We start from the raw sequence: 20,730 nt of genomic DNA, 5'->3' as shown, positions 1-20,730 counted from the left end.
CCTTATATTTGAGGCTTCATTATATCCATCTTTAGATGCTGCACGGATTATTTTATTGGCTACAGACCATCTGCAGATTTTCAGTACTGGCAGTGAATATCGGGACGCAGCCTACATTTCGTTTCATTTTAACTTTAAACATTCATTTTAACCAGTAAACATTTAAAAGACATCTTCAAGACATTTCTAAAAGTGTCTAGAAGTTGTCTAAAAGATATCTAACACCCGTATTCTTAGGCAGGCCTTATATTTAAGACTTTCTTAAGTTTATCTTCAGATGGTCTGTAGCCAATAAAATAATCCGTGCAGCATCTAAAGATGGATATAAGGAAGCCTCAAATATAAGGCCTGACTATGAATACGGGTATAAGTACCTTGAAGCGACAATAAACTACTACATGTCGTGTTCACCAATAGAATGCTTCAAAGTGTGCAAACGGAGCACTTGTGCTTCCGTTAATCACGTTAACAATAATTATCGATCATGTCGATAGATTAACAAAAATACGCGAAGATCATTTCAAGGAATATACTAAAAAAATCCATCATACAAGTAGATTTTGCAACCCCTGACTGTTGAAGCACACGTTTAAAGCGACGCGCTGAGAAGTCACCAGACGCGGTCACTTCCGGTTCGCTGCAACATGGAGGGCGTCCGCCTCCGGATCGTCTCCAGTGAGAGTCTCTAGATCGCAGTAGATCCTTGCTCACGAAACGCGCGGAGGAGCACAATCATGAATTAGAGAGCGAACGCGCGGCATTACGTTGGTCTCTTAAGCGCGGGACGGTGCTCCACGAGGCACGTATCACGTGCCGCGGTTCCTCCACATTCCGTATTCGCGATCCTTGTCCAGCAAATTCGTTCGACCGCTTGCGTGCGCTCCGCCAAGTGTTTCGCTTGTTGCACAGTTGCCAAGGCGACTGCGACGTACGTGCGGGTGCGTGTCCCGATTTTACGTACGTGCGCGTCCGTGTGCGTGCATGCGTTCGTCGTCCTCGTGGTCGTTCGACGCGTGCACATGTAGTGCTATGCTAATAGACCGATCGCAGTTAGAACGCCGATCCTCGCACCGCGTCAGCGTCGTCCTTGGCGCATCGGCGCTCAGTGGCGCGATTATCTGAAGAAACGTTGCGCTCGTTGTTATTATGGACTACCCGGTGTTGGGCCACTACGATCCTACCGTAGAGGCCACGGCCAGTAGCACCTGCGAGGACCAGCAAGAGCTGCTGTGTGAGTACTCTATGCTATATATCTTTATGTGTCCTATACTATATATTCTTGTGTGTCCTATGGTGACTGTGTTCCAAAATTCGCTGTCAGTACTGAAAATACATAGTTTGTGTCACAGGTATATTATAGATATATTCCTTTGTGTGTCGCACGTGTTTTGCGTCTGCACTGCTTTACTCGTTACCTCATGTCCGCTGCATGCCTTGGAAATAAAACGCGCCAAACCGTACCGTAGCGCAGCTGCCTGCGCAAATTCAAGTCGATATCAAAGAATGTTCGCAAAGTTCATTCGAGGAGTTACCTACCACATGCGATTTTATTCACGCGACTAGTATGTTCTTGCGTCTTGCGAGTCGCCGCTTAGTGTTTGCTTCTTTGTTTTTCTATGACGAACGCTGCCGCGTATGCATGCGTGTCTCTTCATCAGCTGGCGTCACGTATCAGCTGTTTCTCCGGTGCGCGGATGCATTTCGCTCTCGGCGAATGCTCGGTTAGCTCTCGTCGTGGAAAGCGATGTTACGGGTGAATGTATCGTTCGAAGCAAAGAAGTAGATTTGGTTTTCTTTTCGCAAAGTGGATAATTTTTGTACTCTCCCTCGGTATTTTGTCGATGTTGATATGGAATAGGAGTAGTTAATTAAAAAGTAGGAGCCGGCTTAGGAGTAGTTAATTACAAATATGTGTTAAATCAATGTTCAGTTAAAATATATTTTATACACTCTGTATGTATCTTGCTTTCATTTTTCACCAGTTGAAAACTGTAAAATATTTAGAAATAAACTTGGCCTTTGTTTATTTTTGGAAATTGTCATAATGTTGTTTAATATTGTATATTTTATTGTTACATTGTTTTTATATCTTGTCCCGTAGCAATTATAAATTGTAAATATTAAAAATAGAGACCTTATGAATAATTACTCAGGGACTTGTAGATATTGAATTATATCTGTATTACTGAAAGTATTGTTTTGCGTGTTCCATACTTTGTCAAAGGACCATGGGCTGTTCTACCTTCAACTGGTTCTCATTTCAGGGGAAGGAACTAATTATGTCTTGCCCGGAGATGAGTATGTACCTGCAGCGGAGCAGTTTGGAGAAGATTTTGCTGGGGCTGAGTTTCGTGAGACTAGAACGTTGCTCGCCGATGGCGGGGACAGATTTGGAGTTTCCACTGCCACTTTCGATACAGTTGAGGAGCTTATGTGGATGGGAAATCAAGGGGTACATTATTGATTTTGGGACAAATGATTTTTGGCTACTCTGACTAGCGATCAGTACAAACTTGTTTCACCTATACTTAGTTGCATTGATTCGTTGTAGGGTCATGTAACATCTTACTATGGGCCTGGTTTGCAAAAGTATACCTCTTTTCAAGTTCATGCTACCCAAGAGATACGGCATATTCATCCTGTGGATGAGGGTATCTTAGTGTTATCGCAGAGTCAACTAAGATGTCAATTGCGGCGGGGCATACCCATATTTACGCACACGTATGTTAATGTCGTATATCAGCAAAATTGTTAAGATAGATTTTTGAGCGAAAACTTGGGGTGTTATAGGTCAGTAAACATGAACGATATGCAGTGTATGTTACAAATCTCTCCAACTAGACTTCTTATGGGCGGACACCAGGAAAAGATAATAGATTTTAATCTCACTACAGGGAAAGAAACTGAATTAGTAAGGATTCATTAGTTGAATGTTAAATGAACATTCTCTGAATACCACTTTATGATGAACTATAATTGTAGGTACAAGTAGGGGAGCATGGTTGTGCGATATTGCGGCAACACAGTAGACTTATTTGCGCAGGAAATCCCGCAGGGAGGATAGATCTCAGGGACCCAAATACATTAACGGTAGAACATACTTTCGATACGCATGGCAGTTCCCTCAGTGATTTCGATGTCCAGGGCAATTATCTCGTTACTTGCGGATTCAGCAATAGGTAAGAATTAAGATAATGAAAGAATACAATCTGCAAATAATCATGTTACTTGGATATTTATCGAATATATCGTATATTTAGCCGTCAAGGTCTTGTTGTTGATCGATTTTTAATGGCCTATGATCTGAGACAAATGAGAGCATTAAGTCCTGTCACCACCACGGTGTATCCACTCTTGTTGAGATTTCTACCGAGTTATTCGAGTCGTCTCGCGGTAGTCTCGTCAATAGGACAAATGCAGTTCCTCGATACGATATATGCAAATGTACAGCCACCAATGACACGTCTCTATCAGGTTTGTAGATTTGTTATATTGTGTATATAAAATATATCAGGACTTCATTGAGATGTGGAGAATATAGATAAATATACATGTGTATGCATATATTATTAGGTTGCTACTGGGGGTGCGATGATATTATCATTTGACGTAGCTTCGACATCTCAGTTGCTCTGCTTCGGAGATTCGGCTGGTTCTATACACCTAATGTCAACTAACAACCCAGAACCTCAATTTAATACGTTTTCTAGGTTAGCGAAATATATTTTGTTTATAAGATAAATTTACTATTATTTAGGAAAAATATTTTTCTCTCTGTGTTGTATATATCTCTCTGTGAAAGCAGTATATTTCTATTGGTTGTTTATTAAGAGGGAATATTTTTCATTTAATTAATCAGTCGGGAAAAATTCTATATATAATAAAAATATATATCTTGATTTTAATTAGGCCTACGGAATTTGCCGATCCGGTCGAGACATTGCAACCTATTCCTTTTGATGATGATGTTACACCACTTAGTACAATACCAATTATGTATTCTGAACAACCACTTCTAAGTGATTGGCCGGAAGAATTTCTAAAAAAAGTTTATAGGTATGTGCGCGTTTATATGTTTTGTTTGTATGCTCAGAACAGTAACTGAGATACAGGTTCACGTGCTCGTGTTTATATGATCGAGAGAAAACAGGTATATTGATTTTCTTTCATTTGCAGGAAAACTCCGCCGATCGATCCCGAGATTTTGCGCACAATGAAGATGCAGGGAACAATCGGATACGCACCGAATCCTCAGGCTTTTCGCAGAAATCAAGTGAGGACTCAATATTCTCCTACTCTACTACAATATTCTCCTCCGTCTCTTCTTAAATTACCTTAAACTCAGTTCACATACTTACTCTAAACGATTTCTTCTAATTTCGTTTATCAAATTTTGGGAGCCGTACTGACAACGACTCGACGTCGAACTTGGTGTGCCGCTTTTACATATCGTTGGATTGTCATTGCAAATTTACGTGGACGCATTGTAAGAATATATCATGATATCCGAGCAAATCTCTATATACAGTTTGGATTTATTCAAACGGACAATTTTTCGTAATGCCGAATGTATTGTTATGAATACCTTAGAGGTATATTAATATACGAATCGCTTCTTCATTTGGTAATGATTTCCACTTGCGTGAAAAATAAGCAATATGCTATCGGCGTATTAAAGCTCATTGTAATTGAAATATTTAATTTTATAGATAAAGAATAATTTGCTGTAATGTGATTAAGACTGATAACATTTCGTGATAATTATTGTAGTCTATAAAGAAACGTGATATATTTTCGTAAGCTAGTCCAATGTATTCTAATTTTTCAACAATAACATTATAGAAAATACATTGCAGAAAGTGAACAACACGTTTCAAAGTATATTAAATATACACTATAAAAGTTATCTTGGGATCTTTCCCTCTTTCGATTTTTTTAAATTTTAGTTCGGAAAGATTTTTTGACAAACATAATTATAATTAAAAAACTGAGACGAAGTCGATATTGCCATTATTAACGATATCACAAATTATTAATTTATATGTTGCGTTATGATGAATATTTCTTTCTTATTGATATTTACAGGAATGAATATTCTATTTTTTTTTTGTTTTGATTAGTATTATATATTATTATACCTATATGAAGTTATAAGAAAAAAGAATAACTTGACATATAAAAGGAGCGCACTTTAAGGATCCAATAATATCTTATTAATACTTCAACCATGTGCCACAACTTATAATAAATAAGGAAAATAATATATAACAGACAGAAAGACATCTGTTATATACTAAAGTACTGTAGCAAATAAAAGCACTGCATAAATTCTAAATATATATTTTATTATCGGTTTGAAAATATACATAGAAGTATTGCGATAATATATAGATATGTAAAATCTCACTTTCATTATTATCAAATCATAATTTATGATATTCTCTTTGTTATAACGTCGATAATTCATTTCTTTTTTGTTTGGAGAGAGATCTGTCATCAAAGTATGTTATATAAATTAAAAGTTGAACTTGGAGTTGTCTGTACGACCGACGACTTTGACGTTGCAAATTTCTTTTTGCTTTTACGCACCTCTGCACGGAGGTAACGTTCTCTAAAATTGATCTGTGGGGCCAATCGAATATTTATGAGGAAATCTATCTATGAGAAAAAAAGAATTGAACGTGCGTTAGATTTTAGCATAAGGCTCGATTTCTTTTATAGTCGTTTATGTTGATGTTTGCAGAATGCCCCACGCAAAGAGAAAAAAGTCATGAATGAATGTTTCGATATATTTCCCACCGGAAGCTTCCATATAATTCCTTATGCTTTGTCGAGCTGCGTGATATATTTTACAGCCTACTCCAATCCCGCAAAGCACAGTATGTCTTGTGATCGGTGCATTTCTTGTCCGCTTCCGTTGTATAATTTCTCGCTCAAGAATCTCTCCGATAGGCGTACGATCGTTAGTATATTTACACGTAGAATATGTTTTCGCATGATGATGTATATCCGAAGTTGTACTTGAGTGAAACAATAAAGATTGTATGACATACAATAGTATGCGTAACTTTAATGAAACGACGCGCCGCATTATCGTCAAGTATCGGTTTCCATAAACATGCACACACACACACACACACACACACACGCACACACACACACACACACACACACACACGCGCACGCACATACACACATTCATGCATTCTCTTCGATAGTTATTGTTTAATTTCCGCCGCAATCCAAACTTACTTTCCGTCACTTATCGAAATCGTTTACGTACGTGAACTTTCGTTAATTGTGAGTTAACTCTCATTGAAAATCAAGACCGTTCGCGGGTGGTAAAATATATATCCGACACACTTTTTCTCTTTTTATTTTTCGTTTTTTTTTTTGTTCAGTGGGACAAGAATAAGCAACACCTCTTTTGCAGGTACAATACGATTTGGAAAAACGACGCGGCTTTGTCGCGAAGCTTTTCGCAGGGGACTCACGGTCTAAAACAGACGACGGTGCCTTCGTAGCGATACCCAAGCGTTATCGTAAGATCGAGTTGAAGTATTCACGCCTTTACGGTTACGACGACTTCGATTTCGATCAGTACAATCGTACCAGCTTCTGCGGCCTGGAAGCCACGCTGCCCAACAGTTATTGCAACGCTATGCTGCAGGTAAGTACAGCCGGTGGAGCTATATCAGGTCCATAATGAGACATGAGATGAGAGAAAGAGAAAGAGAAGGAGAATCATTGTTCAGGTGTATCGATGCTTTGCAGTTACTATATTACTGTGAGCCTGTGAGGCTAGCGTTGCTCTCGCACTCGTGCCAACGAGAATTTTGTCTCTCTTGCGAGCTGGGCTTCTTGTTCCACATGTTGGACACTTCGCGAGGATTGCCCTGCCAAGCCGCGAATTTCCTCAGGGCTTTTAGGACAGTGCCTGAGGCGGCGGCTTTAGGACTCATACTGAGCGATTTGCACTCGGAAGCTAAGAAAAAGATCAGCTTGATCAGGCTCATACAGGTATGATGGTGGAATTGACTCTCGCGATCAACAGAACATTACTCATAGTGTGCATTTTCTTTCCAGAGTTGGAATAGATTTATCCTACATCAGATACATTATGAGATCCTGGAAACTAAGAAGCGACAGCAAGAGGAACAAGAGGCGGCACGGCTCAAGTCGGGATCCAAGTATCCGCCGTTTGTCTATAATGAACAGGATTTCCCGAGTATCCTCGAGGACCTCGGTTCTCGGTATAGAAGCCACGACGACGAGAGGAGAAGGAGACGGAAGCAAGAGGAGGATGGTAAATATATGTGGATCACATCGAAAGGTAAACACAATTCACGTGTAACCTTTGCACTGGGCACTTTTTTGTGTTTATTTTTCAATTTATGTGATTATTTGGTTTTTGTTCACTCGACCGAGAAGGCTGTAGCGACGTATCTAAAGAATAACAAGAGGAGTTTTGTTATATGTATTTTACTTATATGTATATCTTGATTATCGCAGAGAAGAGAAATGTTTAATATCTGCTTTAATATCTTACGATCTTACGGCGTTGCCTTGTATTCTTAGGATATCACAACTGAAGCTTTCTCCGATGTACGCGAAGGCGTACAATATTGTTTATTTTTTCATTTTTTAGACCGTACAGTTTTGTTTGATTTTACGTCATTGTTAAGTTTATATACAATTGTTCGGTTACGGTAACGCTTATACTCGTTATACGCTTTAAAATATATACTGTGTATACACGCTTTTTTTTCTTTTCTTCTTTATATAGTGAGAAGTCAGTCCCCCTTATATTTTTTTTTTTCCAAAAATTGCATGATCTTACTTTTATGCGAGAATCCTGGGATTTAAGATATGTGATTGACACTCGATTGATACGTTAAAAATGACTTGAAAACGCAAAACAAACGCCGAAATGTCAAGTCAGTTTAGTCATTTTACAGAATAATTATTCTTCCAAACTGCCAATGATGATCTATATTTTGCATTGCTTTATTTGTTTATTTGTTACAAAGATCGACACATGTAATTATCATTTTTCAGATTCAAAGCTTTTCTAGGTAGACACTTGTTGTAGAAACGCTACATGCATATCTTATTTATCAAGAGAACGACATTTTTTACCCAACTCTTAATAATATTCGCTTCTTTTATCTTTGAATGCACATTCATTGCGGGTAGATAAGAACACCAAAAAATCCGCCGAAGAGAACGAAGTGCGGGACGAAGAAACAGAGATCAGTCGTCTATTTGGATCCGAACAAATGCACATACATCTCTGTCTCAAATGTGGGCAAGAAGCTACAAAACATTCCATCATGTTGCTGTCTAATTTAGTTTATCCGGAAATAGTCAATCCCTGTAAGCTATTTTCAAAAAATATGCGACTGAGGTTCCAGCCGAGAGAGCGAGTTCGACGTGTAAAGTGCTCGGGAAACTTTTGACAATTATTTTGGGACCGAAAATAACAAATAATTAAACTTATAAAATAATAATTTCTCGGCAAGATTTGAACGAAGATCACACAGTTGGAGCATCCCGAATGTTGGAACATCACACGCCTTACACTCTCACACGACTTACTCTCTTCTCTCATAGGCCTCATCTCATAGTCTCTCATAGTCTCATCTTAACACGCGTACATATATTCGCAATCGTGACTGAACAAAAAATTTGCCTTTTTGTAGCTGAAGAAGTTCCGTTCACGAGTGTTCTTGCCCGCAGTTTAAGACCCGAGAAAATTACACCCGCATGGTGTGACAATTGCCAGAAATTTATACCCACTCTCCAGTCTCGACAATTGACTAAACTACCTCAAATACTGGCTCTAAACTGCGGCTTAGATACTCAGCAGGTACTTACTACACAAGTTTAGATAACATACAATTTATATAGCTGATACGAAATCAAAGCATGAGAAGCCGCCACGCTGTGCACTTCGGTCGTTTGAGAGTCATGCGAGCGAAAATCACTTACAGGACAAGGCATTCTGGCAGAATCAGATGGATATCGTGGTGCAGAAAGTGTTGGCCGGGAAGGAAATTAGTCCCTGTTCGAGTCCCGTGCCCATTACCGCCAAGCCCTGTCGATACGGCAACAACTGTACTCGAGTTGGGTGTCGGTTCAGGCACGTTGGTCGCGACTCAGGTGAGCGAAGTTGAGCGAAGGTAAGCGAATTCATCGATGCGGCAGATACGTTGTTCCGTGTGACTCCTTTCGATCCTAATGCTCCTTTCGATCATGCAGAAGCAGATAGAGTTTTACCGTCACCCACGACTTCATCGGCGTCACCTCCTAGTCATTTGTATTACTCGCATTCTTGGATACCGCACAACATCGAGATCTCACTTGACGAAAACGGCGAGCTGTCTGTGCGGAAATTGAACAGCTCGCCGAACGAGTCGAACAATGGCACATCTTCGAAAGCGAACGTGGTAGTGGAGAACGGTCGAGACGACAACAAAGTACAAATAGTCGGCGAGGACAACAACGATGGCGAGGAGGGCGATGCGAACAGCAACGGGGCCGAGGCGAGAAGTACAAATCTGGGAATTTCCATTAATCCTCAAAAAATACAATACAGTCTCAGCGCCGTTGTTTGTTACGTTGACGACAAGACCAACGAGGAGCGGAGGAACATCGTGGCGCTCTTGCAGGTTGGACCGAATTATCACGAGCGACTGTCGGGCAGCGCAGTGTCGCAATGGTACATCTTCAACGACTTTTGGTGAGTCCTTCTTCTTCGTCCTCGAAGAAAAGATAATCGCGACTGTGTGTCGAGTATTCATCCTATCGTTCGTCTCCTTTTGTAGCATATCGGCGGTGACGCCGCAGGAAGCAGTGTGGTTCAATCTGGACTGGAAGATACCTTGCGTGCTTCATTACACAGCGATACCGGCTCCCGAACCAACACCATTTGTCAATCCGCTCACTTACGACGTGTTTGGGGAAGATAAGTGCATCGCTCGCAGCGGTGGCACCAGAGGCATCACGTTCACTCCACTGTCGTCGGATGAAATGCCTCAGAAAGGTATATTGTTGTAGCACGTCGTCTCTCTGACTATTTTGTTGTTTAATCTTGCGCTTTGTACGGGCGCTTTGGCTTGGGAAAGTCACTTTTTAGATGTGACTCATCAGTGTAACTTATTACTAGGATTAGGAAGCATTTGGGTAACGAATAACAGTGACAAGTTACTTCTGAAAATAACTTTTAAAAAATCGAAAAAGTTTTTAAACAGTTAAAAAAAGTAACGTAAACTTCTTAGAAGGTATGTACAGACTTTTTTTAAGAAGTTAGAAGATAGTACATAGTGTTTTTTAAAATAGAATTCTATTTATTGCACATTGAGAAATGCTGGAATACTCAAATTATTGTCACAGGAGAGTTGGTGGGAATCGACGCAGAGTTCGTCACATTAAATCAGGAAGAATCCGAGCTGCGGAGTGATGGGAAAATGTCGACCATAAAACCGAGCCACATGTCGGTCGCGCGAATCACGTGTATACGCGGGTATGATCTCTATGAGTTATCATGAATTCTAAGAGCGAAAGTCTCTCCTTGTTTCCATCGGATTCGACGGAGAAACAGTCGAACTTCAAATCGGAGATGCATTCACTAATGAAAATACGTATATATTCACGATATAATACAAGTCGCGCTTATACATAAATATTTTTTAACGAGCAGACAAGGCCCGTTGGAAGGTACACCGTTCATAGACGATTACATAAGCACTCAGGAACAGGTGGTTGACTACCTTACCAAATTCAGCGGGATACAGCCAGGCGATTTAGATGCGAACTTCAGTAGCAAGCATCTTACTACTTTGAAATCAACGTATCAAAAATTGAGATTTCTAGTGGACAACGGTATCATCTTCGTCGGACACGGTTTGAAGAATGATTTTAGGTAAATTTTCGATCACTCGACTCAACGGAATCTTCTCCTTTCTACTTTCTCTTAATGACCGCTCGTTACAGGGTGATAAATATGGTAGTACCATCGGAGCAAATAGTGGACACGGTATTGTTGTTCCACTTGCCTCGACATCGTATGGTGTCGTTACGCTTTTTGACTTGGCATTTCCTAGGCAAGAAGATTCAATCCGAGACTCATGATTCAGCGGAGGACGCGCGAGCGGCTCTGGAATTGTACCGCAAGTACAAAGAATTGGAGAGCTCGGGACAATTGGCGGAGACGCTCAAGGAACTCTACGAAGTGGGCACGCAATTGCAATGGAAAGTAAGAAAATAAAACGTCATACATACTTAATCTATCCTTTCATCGTGAATCCATTTATTATGTCACCTAAACGTCATCTGTTTTCAGGTTCCTGATAGCTGATACGAGGATAATGCATCTAACGATTTAGACGATAAGATTAATTTTAATGGTGATCATGACGAATAGGTGATACGAACGTTTTTTTTAACGTTCGTTCGTTCAGCATCACACAAAGGGAAGGGAGAAACGGGACAATTTCGAAGAGGGTTCAAACGCCATTTACGTTCGATCAAGTATATTGACATTTATAGTCCAATTTGGATGAAAGATGGGAAAAAAGAAATTTATTTAACACACGTATATATGTATGTGTGTGTGTGTGTATGTGTGTGTGTGTATATATATATATGTATGTATGTATATATGTATGTATATATGTGTATATATGTATGTATGTATGTATGTATGTATGTATGTATGTATGTATGTATGTATGTATGTATGTATGTATGTATGTATGTATGTATGTATGTATGTATGTATGTATGTATGTATGTATGTATGTACATATAATTACATTAGAAAGTTTTTTAGAAGTTTGCACGATCACGATATAAATGAAATTAACGATTTGTTATGAATCGGCCGACATCGGTACTCATTTAACGTCGTTTTCACTGGTGTGTTAAAATCATCATTGTTGCATCCCTTCACCAAATGCGTGGTTTATAAACGTTACTAAGATGTCATACGCGAACTCGCAGTTTTTTCAACAGTATCCGTCTAATCTCAGTCGTGTGTAGTCAGGTTAGGAAAGGATCAAACGAGAAAATGTTCTTGTTGATCGTAATTTTAAATAAGGAAAATGTGGTCGCCGGATTTGCGGCCAAACTTGTACATACATTCTCCAGTCGACATGTTGGCGTTTTGGGGAGCAGTAAACAATCGTCTCACTGCCCGACAGGATATCAATGCATCTCATTGTAATTTCTTAATCGCTCATATTGTGTCCCGCGTGAAAGCGTGAATGTATTCCATTTCCGATCCATCAAACGATTGCCGGGCTTAGACATAATAGTAGTTATTAATGCAAGTAGCAATAATTGAACTGTTCATCCGTAAGTACGTTGTACTTATATGAGTACTACAATAAGCGACAGTAACGTTCACACTGTTTCCTTTTATATACACATCTTCTCGGGCGCGTCAACTTTTGTACGATTTTACGAAGCGGGATCTCATGCAGATTTTTTATAAGATTTACTTCCACCTCTAGTGGACCTCGGCTCTTTCGTTCACTGCTCGATCATTGTATACATATACAGTCCATTGTTGTTTATTCATCGCCATCAATCGTCATTTCTCGAGGTACTAATCCATTTTTACGAAATGCTCTCGAAACGCGGATGAAGAAAAAAGAAAACCTATTAACAAAGATCGTAGTATATTTTACAAACTGACAATTATACCCGTTATAGATTATTTTTATATACATTTTACTAATGAAAAGAAGAAAAAAGAATATGAAGGATACTGTCCAGATCTATTGAGAGAAAAAAAGACAAGATTAATGAAGCATATATTTTTTTACATATCTGGAGAAATTTTCTTATAATTTGTGCACGATGTAACTTATACACCGATTTTTCAGCGGAACCGGTCATTACGATTAATACAATGCAAGCAGTACACACGATGTTGACATAGTAAACGTTTGTTTTACGCCAACCGCTGTTACGTTATTGTAATTTTTCAATAAATGGTTATATAAATTATTCTTTTAATGTGCATTTTTTCGTCCTTTCACTTGTGCACCTTGCGTGTCATTAATATCGTACGAAGCGATCTTCGACAATTTCATCAGAAAAAATAAGTAAGGTACGCAAAAAATGGTATTAATTTTATTATATATATGTATATCCTTCCTTTTTTTAATATTAGTTCTTAGCGCTGTATGTACAAATCAATTCTACTTTTCTATTTATACCGGAGATTTTTCTCTCCAGTCACAGATAACGTTTATCTATTTTTTGTAGGTAGTACGTAGTTTTTTTAGTAGCGCAATTAATTAATAATTTACAATAGGGATGGGCGATATTGAGAAGAGAAAGAGTCGATGTCCAGTAACTAGTTATAAAAATGACCGCCTACCAATTTGTTCGATTCATAAAATACGACTGAACCAATTACCTGGTGCCATCGAGTGTTGCAGCGGAAAATAACGAGGAGAGTAAAAAAGTTTTTTTTTGATTTGACGATGAAGAATACAAATCTTTTGCATGATGAACTTGAAGACAACTTAAATTGAGTACTGTACAATACACTCGTTTGCATAACAGTTTGAACAGCTTTCTGATAACGTTAGAAACATATCAAATAATTACGATTGATTATTGCTCCTAATCGTGTGCGACAATCAGTCATAAACAAAAGCGATAATGTACGTTCCGACGTTTCTGAATTTAGACGCAAAATATATTTTTATTATACTTTTATATATCACACTTACATATACATACATACACATACACACAAGAGTATAATGAACATGTACATTGTGACATATGACACTATATATTGTCATTTGATTTTTGTCATAACAAATTGTCATGTAAGCCCACGAGCAGTCATGAAAGCCCAGCTCGCAATCATGAAAATTCGCTACGTTCTAAAGTTCATTAACACGTGCAAACTGTGTCGTGCAAACGAGCGTGATCAGTAAAGTTTAGTAACAATTTGATAACGTAGTCATTGTTACATATATTTAATTATCAATAAGCTACTATTAGAAGATATTAAAAAGCTATCAGCAAATGAATCAATTATCGAGGAGAGACAATTAATTTTTTGATCGGAATAAAAGAAATTAAAATAAGAATCGAACATCGATTCATCAGTCGTACATCGCCCATCTCAAATTTACAGATTGTACACACATTTACTTTGCGCGCGCGATTGAAGCCACGCTATTGTTATGGCGCTTAAGCATACGTTATGTATTATATATAATACATATATTTATATATATATATATATATATAGAAATTTAATAAATAATCAAGAAATCCCGTGATTTCGAGGTTGCTTCCGAGAGAGATTCAATCCCTTTTCAACACGATTAACCCTTCATACGTTGCTACTAAGACGTTGTCCAAATAATATAAAAATGCATAAGACGTCATTTGACAAATTAAGATGTTCTTACATCGTTATTTATACATTGGTATCACCTGAGTTCAGGTAACATAATGTTCGGCAGTTGAGTGTCTCGTGTGAAAGGGGTTTCGCACAGAAGACTCACTGATTGACGTTTCTGACGTTTCGAGCGAGTTCCGCTGATGCCATCGGCGAGATACGAGATCGTTTTGGAGATCGGTTTGCCGATCGTACGTAGATAGAAAAATAATTCTAATCTACCGTAGAAAGGTAGCGGAAGCGACGAGAAACACGCGTCAAGGCGCTTTACTGCGGATAACGGTACAAAAAATATAACGTATACGTTACGCATATATACTTATATACAACGAAGATACGATTTGTCAGAATGCCGAGATATTCGTGTCCGTATCTGCCGATTATACGCGCGGCTTAAGTAAATTACAACGGTAAGAAGAAAGAAGAAGGAGAGAAAAATAAGATAGAAGAGGAATAAGAAGAAGAAGAGGAATAAGAAGAAAAAGAAGAAGAAGAAGAAGAAGAAGAAGAAGAAGAAGAAGAAGAAGAAGAAGAACGTCTCCTGACTAGAAACTTGCGTGATCGAGCTGCAGGAGCTGGAAGGAGTATTCAGTGGCAGTATGCGAGTGACGATCGTCGCTCAGAACCATTTCATTTAATGCACCTCAGTGCAAATGCTCGTTATCGGACGTGAATTTAAGGCACTGTGAACGATGATGTGTTCGCGAGGGAAGCACGCGATCGCGTCCGCAAAAATCGCATCGAGCGCATCCACGCAATGCGTATTCCCTCAACTGTGTCCGAAGACGAAGGCACTTGTGCTCGCGGTTCGATCGCGTAGCCGAGATTTTCAATTCATCTACGATTCGACCTGATGCGGCCGGAGTGTCGAAGGCTTCGGCCGAATGGAAAAGAGAGGAGCTCTCTTTCACTCTCTCATTCTTTCTTATTCTCTTTGTCTTCTCAATGTTCCTCGCCTTGCTGAAAATGACCATTTCTGTTCAGCGGTTGCCTCTCTGGAGCGTCGGAGGGTCTGTTTCTCTTAAAGAAACCGCACTGCAAATAACGACACAATCATTTCGCTCGATATAATAATAATAATCTTTGTGTTTTGCAATTTTGTCTTACATCCAGGGTCGGGAGAGTTTAAAGTAACTCGTTGCTTATCATGATTGAGAGAAGCGACTTGTTATCATCATTTTGTTACTCATTTTGAAAAAATAATTACCGTCATTCAAAAGGTGACAAAAGGTCGTCACAATTTTCTCGTTAATCTTACCTCTTCAAGTGTCGAAAAGACTACACGCACAGAATAGTGGTGTGACAGTTACACTCGTTATCGTTATCCACAAATTGTAACAGCGTATTACATAACGTTACCATTATGAACGAATGAAAAAAATTACACTGTTATCAAGTCGTTACTGAAAAGAAGTAATTCACAACTACTGATGCAAATAATACGTTACTTCCCAACCCTGTTTGGTACTTGTGAACACTAACCTTGTAGAGCAAGAATATGAGCAGTAACAAGATTATCGCTCCGGCACAGGCTGACAGGATCACCACCCACACCGGGATGACGTCTGGAACGGAAGGTGGCGCGCTGGGCTCGACGTTTGTGATAACTTCATCACTGCGGATCACTTGCTCGGCAGGTGTACCGATGAACGGCTGCTTCGTGACGCGTGCTACCAGCTTCGTTGATACTTTCACTTTCTCCCTGAAAGCTATCTCCTTCAACGTTCGGGCGTCCACGCGATACCTCGCGCTGATCGAGACTTGTTGGTCCTTCTTCAAGGGACCCAACACACATCGCAGCATCACGCAATTCGCTGTGTCACACGGTGGTATCGGTTCCGGTGATTTCGGCTTATCCTTATAATATTCATCGTCCTCATCGTTCAGGTTGTAGTCATTCTCATGGGCTTCATCATCCGCGTATTCATCGATCTCGTTGACTTCTCGTCGATGTCTGTGGAGCCATTCGAACTTCTTGAACTCTTTGACGTCGATCATGTCGCTCTCGCGCCTGTACCTCGAACTTGGCCGGCCGGGTTCTGGTCTTTCCGTCGGGAATTCATCGTTGAACCGTTCGTTGTTCCTCCCGTAGACTCTGGTCTGGCTCGTCTTCTCCTCTGTCCGTCTCTCTTCCTCTGTGCGCGTGTTGTATCTGCTTTCATAGCCATCGTCCGACGTTAAACCGCGGCTGGACGACTCTTGGCCCCAGGATTGCTCCTCATAAGTCTTTTGACCTTGATTATCCACGTTGTCACCGTGATAACCACCATATGGGCCACGCAAAGTATACTTTTTCTCCTCAGTGTACGTGAAAGAGCCTTGAAGAGGGAACCTTCGATCGTCTTTCAGCACGATGTAGCCTTTGTCGTCCGGACCGATAATTAATCGACCTTCTATCCTGAGGAATCGACTGTCGCGTGGCTCCATGGAGTCCGACATGTAGCTTTGGGCTCCGTAACGGTCTTGCAGAGGGAACATGGAGCCGTCTTGGAACTCTATGTATTCCTTTCTGTCAGCGGACGTCCGGAATCTTGCCTTGAACTGCACATATTGTTGCCCCTGTCTGGTGTACACTTGGTAACTGGACGCGTCCTTCGACAACATACCAAACAGTCGCTCCAGTTCCTGAGTGGAGCTAGCATTCTGCAAACGGAAGCCGAACTCTTTGTTGCCGACCGTATCTTCGCGATCGCTAGTGATGAAATCATCCTCTGTGGTCCGGTGATGGCCAGTGGAGGACACACCATAGCGTTTCTCCTCGTCGTAGTTATACCTGTGTCCCCTCTCACCCTGCTGACGTCGTTGCTCTTCTTGTCGCCGCTGTTGCTCTGCCTGTCGATACCGTTCCTCCTCTTTTCGTCGTTGCTCCATCTCCTGTCGATGTCGCTCTTCTTCTTGCCGACGTCGTTCCTCATCTTGTTGACGCCGCTCTTCTTCTTCGCGACGACGTTCCTGTTCCGCTCGTTGATGCTCACGTAGGCGCGCCTCCTCTTGCAGCTTCCTCTGACGTGCTTCCTCCTCCAGGCGGACCTTTTCCTGCTGCCGAAGCAGTTCCTGATACCGCCTTTCGCTCTCGGTCATAACGGAATCGAGGTTTTCCGAGGACGAAATCGTATGACCGTCTTCCGCTCGACCGCTTTCGCGCCAGCGACTTTCTACTTGGACAGTATGGTTCACACGAGACCTGTGGGAATCTTCAAGACCGGAGCCTCGTAATCTAGAGTCGAAGGGCACTTCGGTCGCGTGGAATATTCCGTGTGAAGTTGTAGGGCCATAACTACCGCCGGATTCCGAGTGGAAAACCATGTTGCGATTGTGAGACAAGCCACCGGTCCCGATCGCCGAGCTGGTTCCGGAAGAATTGTGCGTATACGTCGTGGTGAGCACTTGAGGCTTCTCTCCCGTTGGATTCAACTGAATTCTCCTAGTCTCCGTAACCACGCTCGAGGAAGAGGAGGAGGAGGAAGATGATGAGGAAGAGTGTCGCGATTTCTGGATATTCGAACTATCACCGCTGTTTATCTCGGCCTCTTCTTTTTGGTTCACTTTCTTGCGATCCATCTCGAAGCCTCTTTGGACATTAATCGTCTTACCCGATTGCGATTCGTCAAGTATCACACCAGTATAGTCAAGGTAATTCAGATGTGCTTTCCTACGCTGATCCAGCTGTAAAATATTATTACCATTTATTTATTATCGTTTCAACTGCACACCAGAGAGAAAAACAATGCCTAGGAACGTATAAAACGTGAAATAATAATAAAATAATAATTATAATAAAATATGCAAAATAATAAATTGGGATAAAGTATAAAATAATATAATGGGATGAAAAATGTAACATAACCAAATTAATAAATCACCAGAACAAATTACTAAATTAAAAATAAAATTATTAGAATTTATATATATATATATATATTGCTTTATAGTTAAAATAATGAATAAATAAAAAATAAATTACTAAAGAAATAAATAATATCTGCAGTTTTCAAATTATCATATAAGACTGTCGAGATAGTCTGCGAGTGAAACGCGCGAGAGACATACCTTCAAGCTGAGATAATTTGCGTTGGCAGACTCGCAGGCGATCGGTCCTGAGGTCTCTGGCTGTTCCAACAAGTACAACAACTCCTTGTTGGATAGAGTTTGCGCGGGCCACACGAGGAACGCCTCAGCCTCAACGATGTCAGACGGTCCCTGATTGCGAATCGTGTAATTGTGCGTGACCGCCGGCCCGAATTCGAGTTCCGTCGTGATATTCGTGGCGGTGTAATTGTCGGGGTTGTAGTAAAGATCTTTGGGCTTGCTTTCACCGTCCACTCGCAAATCTGTTTCTATCCAGATCGGCAGAGATAAGTGATGTTTGTTATCGTAAAAAGTGGACCAGTCTTCAGGGTTCGTGGTATTGACATTCATGTTGAACTCGTAGACGGGCTTCATGCCGTGGGATGTGACGGGTTGAAGCAATACTTTAAACTTCACCAGTTTGTTCTGCGGCAGTGGGTTGCCGATGTCGCAACGCAGGGTGTTGTTGTTGGATTGCTTGGGCGCGGAACAGTGAACGGGAATTTCCAGGGTCTCGATACGCTCGATCTTGATGTAATCGATGCCGGCTGGTAGCTGCAGGTTGTACGTCGCTTCGAACGCATCCTCGCCCGTGTTGTGAACCAAAACCTCAAGTTCTAGCCGTTTGCCGGATCCTAATAAGTATTTGCCGACGTTCGGGGTCACACTTAAGGATAAGTCGGGCACGCAGATATTGTCAGGGCCGCAATTCTTCCTGATGGAGAGAGTATCTTTTCTGGAAGTCGTTGCACCGAGGACCGGGCGTAATGGTAGTCTAGGATCACGACGACGTTTATCTGGGACTCGTTCTTCTTCCAGACTCATGCGCATCTCGGCATCTAACGATGTCAGCTTGTCGCGGATATTGGGAATCACGTAGACCTTCGAGAATGACGTAGAAATTATTAAGTTTCTCTCCAGAAAATGCTTACAAAATACGAAATGTCATGGAAAAGTTGTTTGAAACTTTACAGGATTGTAATATTCATTTTATAAAAAATAAAGACACTCATTAAAATAATATAAGGCCCTTTGGGAATAAAACATGGAAATAAAGATTGTTCCTTTCGAGATCAGCGATTTTCTACCAAACTAATCATGATGAAATAATTTCACCACATCTGAAATAATTTGCTGTTTTCACTTCATTGTTTGCTCCGGAAGAATAGTCTCGTGGGTCTATGTCGATTAAGTATTGTTCCTTCGGCTTAATATTACAAGTCTGAAAAGTTTCAAATCACCTTCCGACAACACTCTTTACAGTATAAAGATCAACTCACTTGAACCGTGCGACAAAACTGCCGGTCATATTCCATCGAGATCGTATGGTTCATGGTGTTCTTGCCCTCTAATTCCAAGAAGAACAGTCTCGGGTTTTTCGTTTTCTTAACGTCCAACACATATTGCACGTTGAAATTGTGCCTCATGAGGAGACCATCTCCTCTGTACCTGAAGCAGGCTCTAAGCGGAAGACACGTGACCCTAGTGTCGTCCGAAAGTGTGCAGTTCTTGATATCCAAGGAGATCAGCTTGGATTCTGAGCCGAAGGTCACGTACGAGTCCATTTTGATCACCGGTCGTGACCTGGACAGATGCAAAAGTTAATTCAGAAAACTTGAAATGTCACCGAAGGCAACCTCGTTGGGAATCACCTCAAAAGAACGTTTAATTGGACAACTACCTGAAGAACATCGCTGCGCCCGACTCGTATGCACCGACCACCAGGTCCGGATAAACGTTGCCGTCGAGATCGAGGCCACCGGCCACCGAAAACCCGAAGGTCTGCACCGGGCTGTCCAAATCCTCCGCGTGGATCACCTGGGAGTACTTCTCCAATACACCGACTCGCGAGCCATAGTAAATGTAGACGGCACCGCGGCCATTTGGACCACCGTAGGGCGCGCCGACGACGAAGTCACCGTAACCGTCGAAGTCGATATCTCCGAGAGAAGCCAACGACAAGCCGAAACGTCCGCGGTTGCTTTCACCGTCTCTGGATAACGATAAGCCATTATCGCTGCGCGGTTCAACGAACCCGTTCAGCGCGCGATCCGCGTCCAGGGCCCATTTAACCCTTCGGGTCAGCGTCGCTTATGAATTTGGAAGTAGCGGACATCACATGGGGATTTCGGAAGTATTTTCGAAACATTATAATATATAATGCGAAATTACGCGACAAACTTTCTCAGAGTAAGACAACTTTCCGAAGAATCATTATCTCGATATTC

The 20,730-nt window shown here is 41.0% G+C and overlaps 2 protein-coding genes across 5 annotated transcripts in view; one reads left to right on the top strand and one right to left on the bottom strand.

Annotated features, from left to right (window-relative positions):
* Positions 1 to 633: 633 nt before the first annotated feature.
* On the top strand, positions 634 to 11,591 carry PAN2 (PAN2-PAN3 deadenylation complex catalytic subunit PAN2). Of its 3 annotated transcripts, none has more exons than XM_011147376.3 (21): positions 634 to 1,231; positions 2,265 to 2,452; positions 2,552 to 2,721; positions 2,791 to 2,911; positions 2,983 to 3,179; positions 3,261 to 3,474; positions 3,574 to 3,710; positions 3,910 to 4,056; positions 4,177 to 4,273; positions 6,434 to 6,670; positions 6,775 to 7,020; positions 7,087 to 7,306; positions 8,197 to 8,376; positions 8,703 to 8,869; positions 8,994 to 9,162; positions 9,262 to 9,742; positions 9,828 to 10,045; positions 10,396 to 10,525; positions 10,703 to 10,924; positions 10,996 to 11,257; positions 11,345 to 11,591. In XM_011147376.3, the coding sequence occupies exons 1-21, from the start codon at positions 1,147 to 1,149 to the stop codon at positions 11,357 to 11,359; spliced, it is 3,903 nt and encodes a 1,300-aa protein (XP_011145678.1). In that variant the 5' UTR covers positions 634 to 1,146; the 3' UTR covers positions 11,360 to 11,591. The 3 variants fall into 3 exon arrangements, with proteins under 3 accessions (XP_011145678.1, XP_019698654.1, XP_025163220.1); XM_019843095.2 differs by having other exon boundaries at positions 7,087 to 7,333; XM_025307435.1 differs by lacking the exon at positions 634 to 1,231 and adding an exon at positions 1,646 to 1,721 and having other exon boundaries at positions 7,087 to 7,333.
* A 3,189-nt stretch (positions 11,592 to 14,780) lies between these two features.
* The window catches only part of if (integrin subunit alpha inflated), a 62,790-nt gene continuing 56,840 nt past the window's right edge, over positions 14,781 to 20,730 (bottom strand). For both annotated transcript variants that reach the window (XM_011147374.3, XM_011147375.3), the window contains 5 exons: positions 20,184 to 20,495; positions 19,783 to 20,086; positions 18,485 to 19,384; positions 15,917 to 18,100; positions 14,781 to 15,469 (listed from right to left, as the gene is read on the bottom strand). In XM_011147374.3, coding sequence (XP_011145676.1) covers positions 15,377 to 15,469; positions 15,917 to 18,100; positions 18,485 to 19,384; positions 19,783 to 20,086; positions 20,184 to 20,495 — 3,793 coding nt within the window. In that variant the 3' untranslated portion in view covers positions 14,781 to 15,376. The remainder of the gene's footprint in view (positions 15,470 to 15,916; positions 18,101 to 18,484; positions 19,385 to 19,782; positions 20,087 to 20,183; positions 20,496 to 20,730) is intronic.

This window comes from Harpegnathos saltator, unplaced genomic scaffold, assembly GCF_003227715.2.
Source record: "Harpegnathos saltator strain DR-91 unplaced genomic scaffold, Hsal_v8.6 scaffold86, whole genome shotgun sequence".
NCBI lineage: Eukaryota > Metazoa > Arthropoda > Insecta > Hymenoptera > Formicidae > Harpegnathos > Harpegnathos saltator.
The sequence above is the reverse complement of the archived record's forward strand: the minus strand, read 5'-3'. Positions and strand labels throughout refer to the sequence as shown.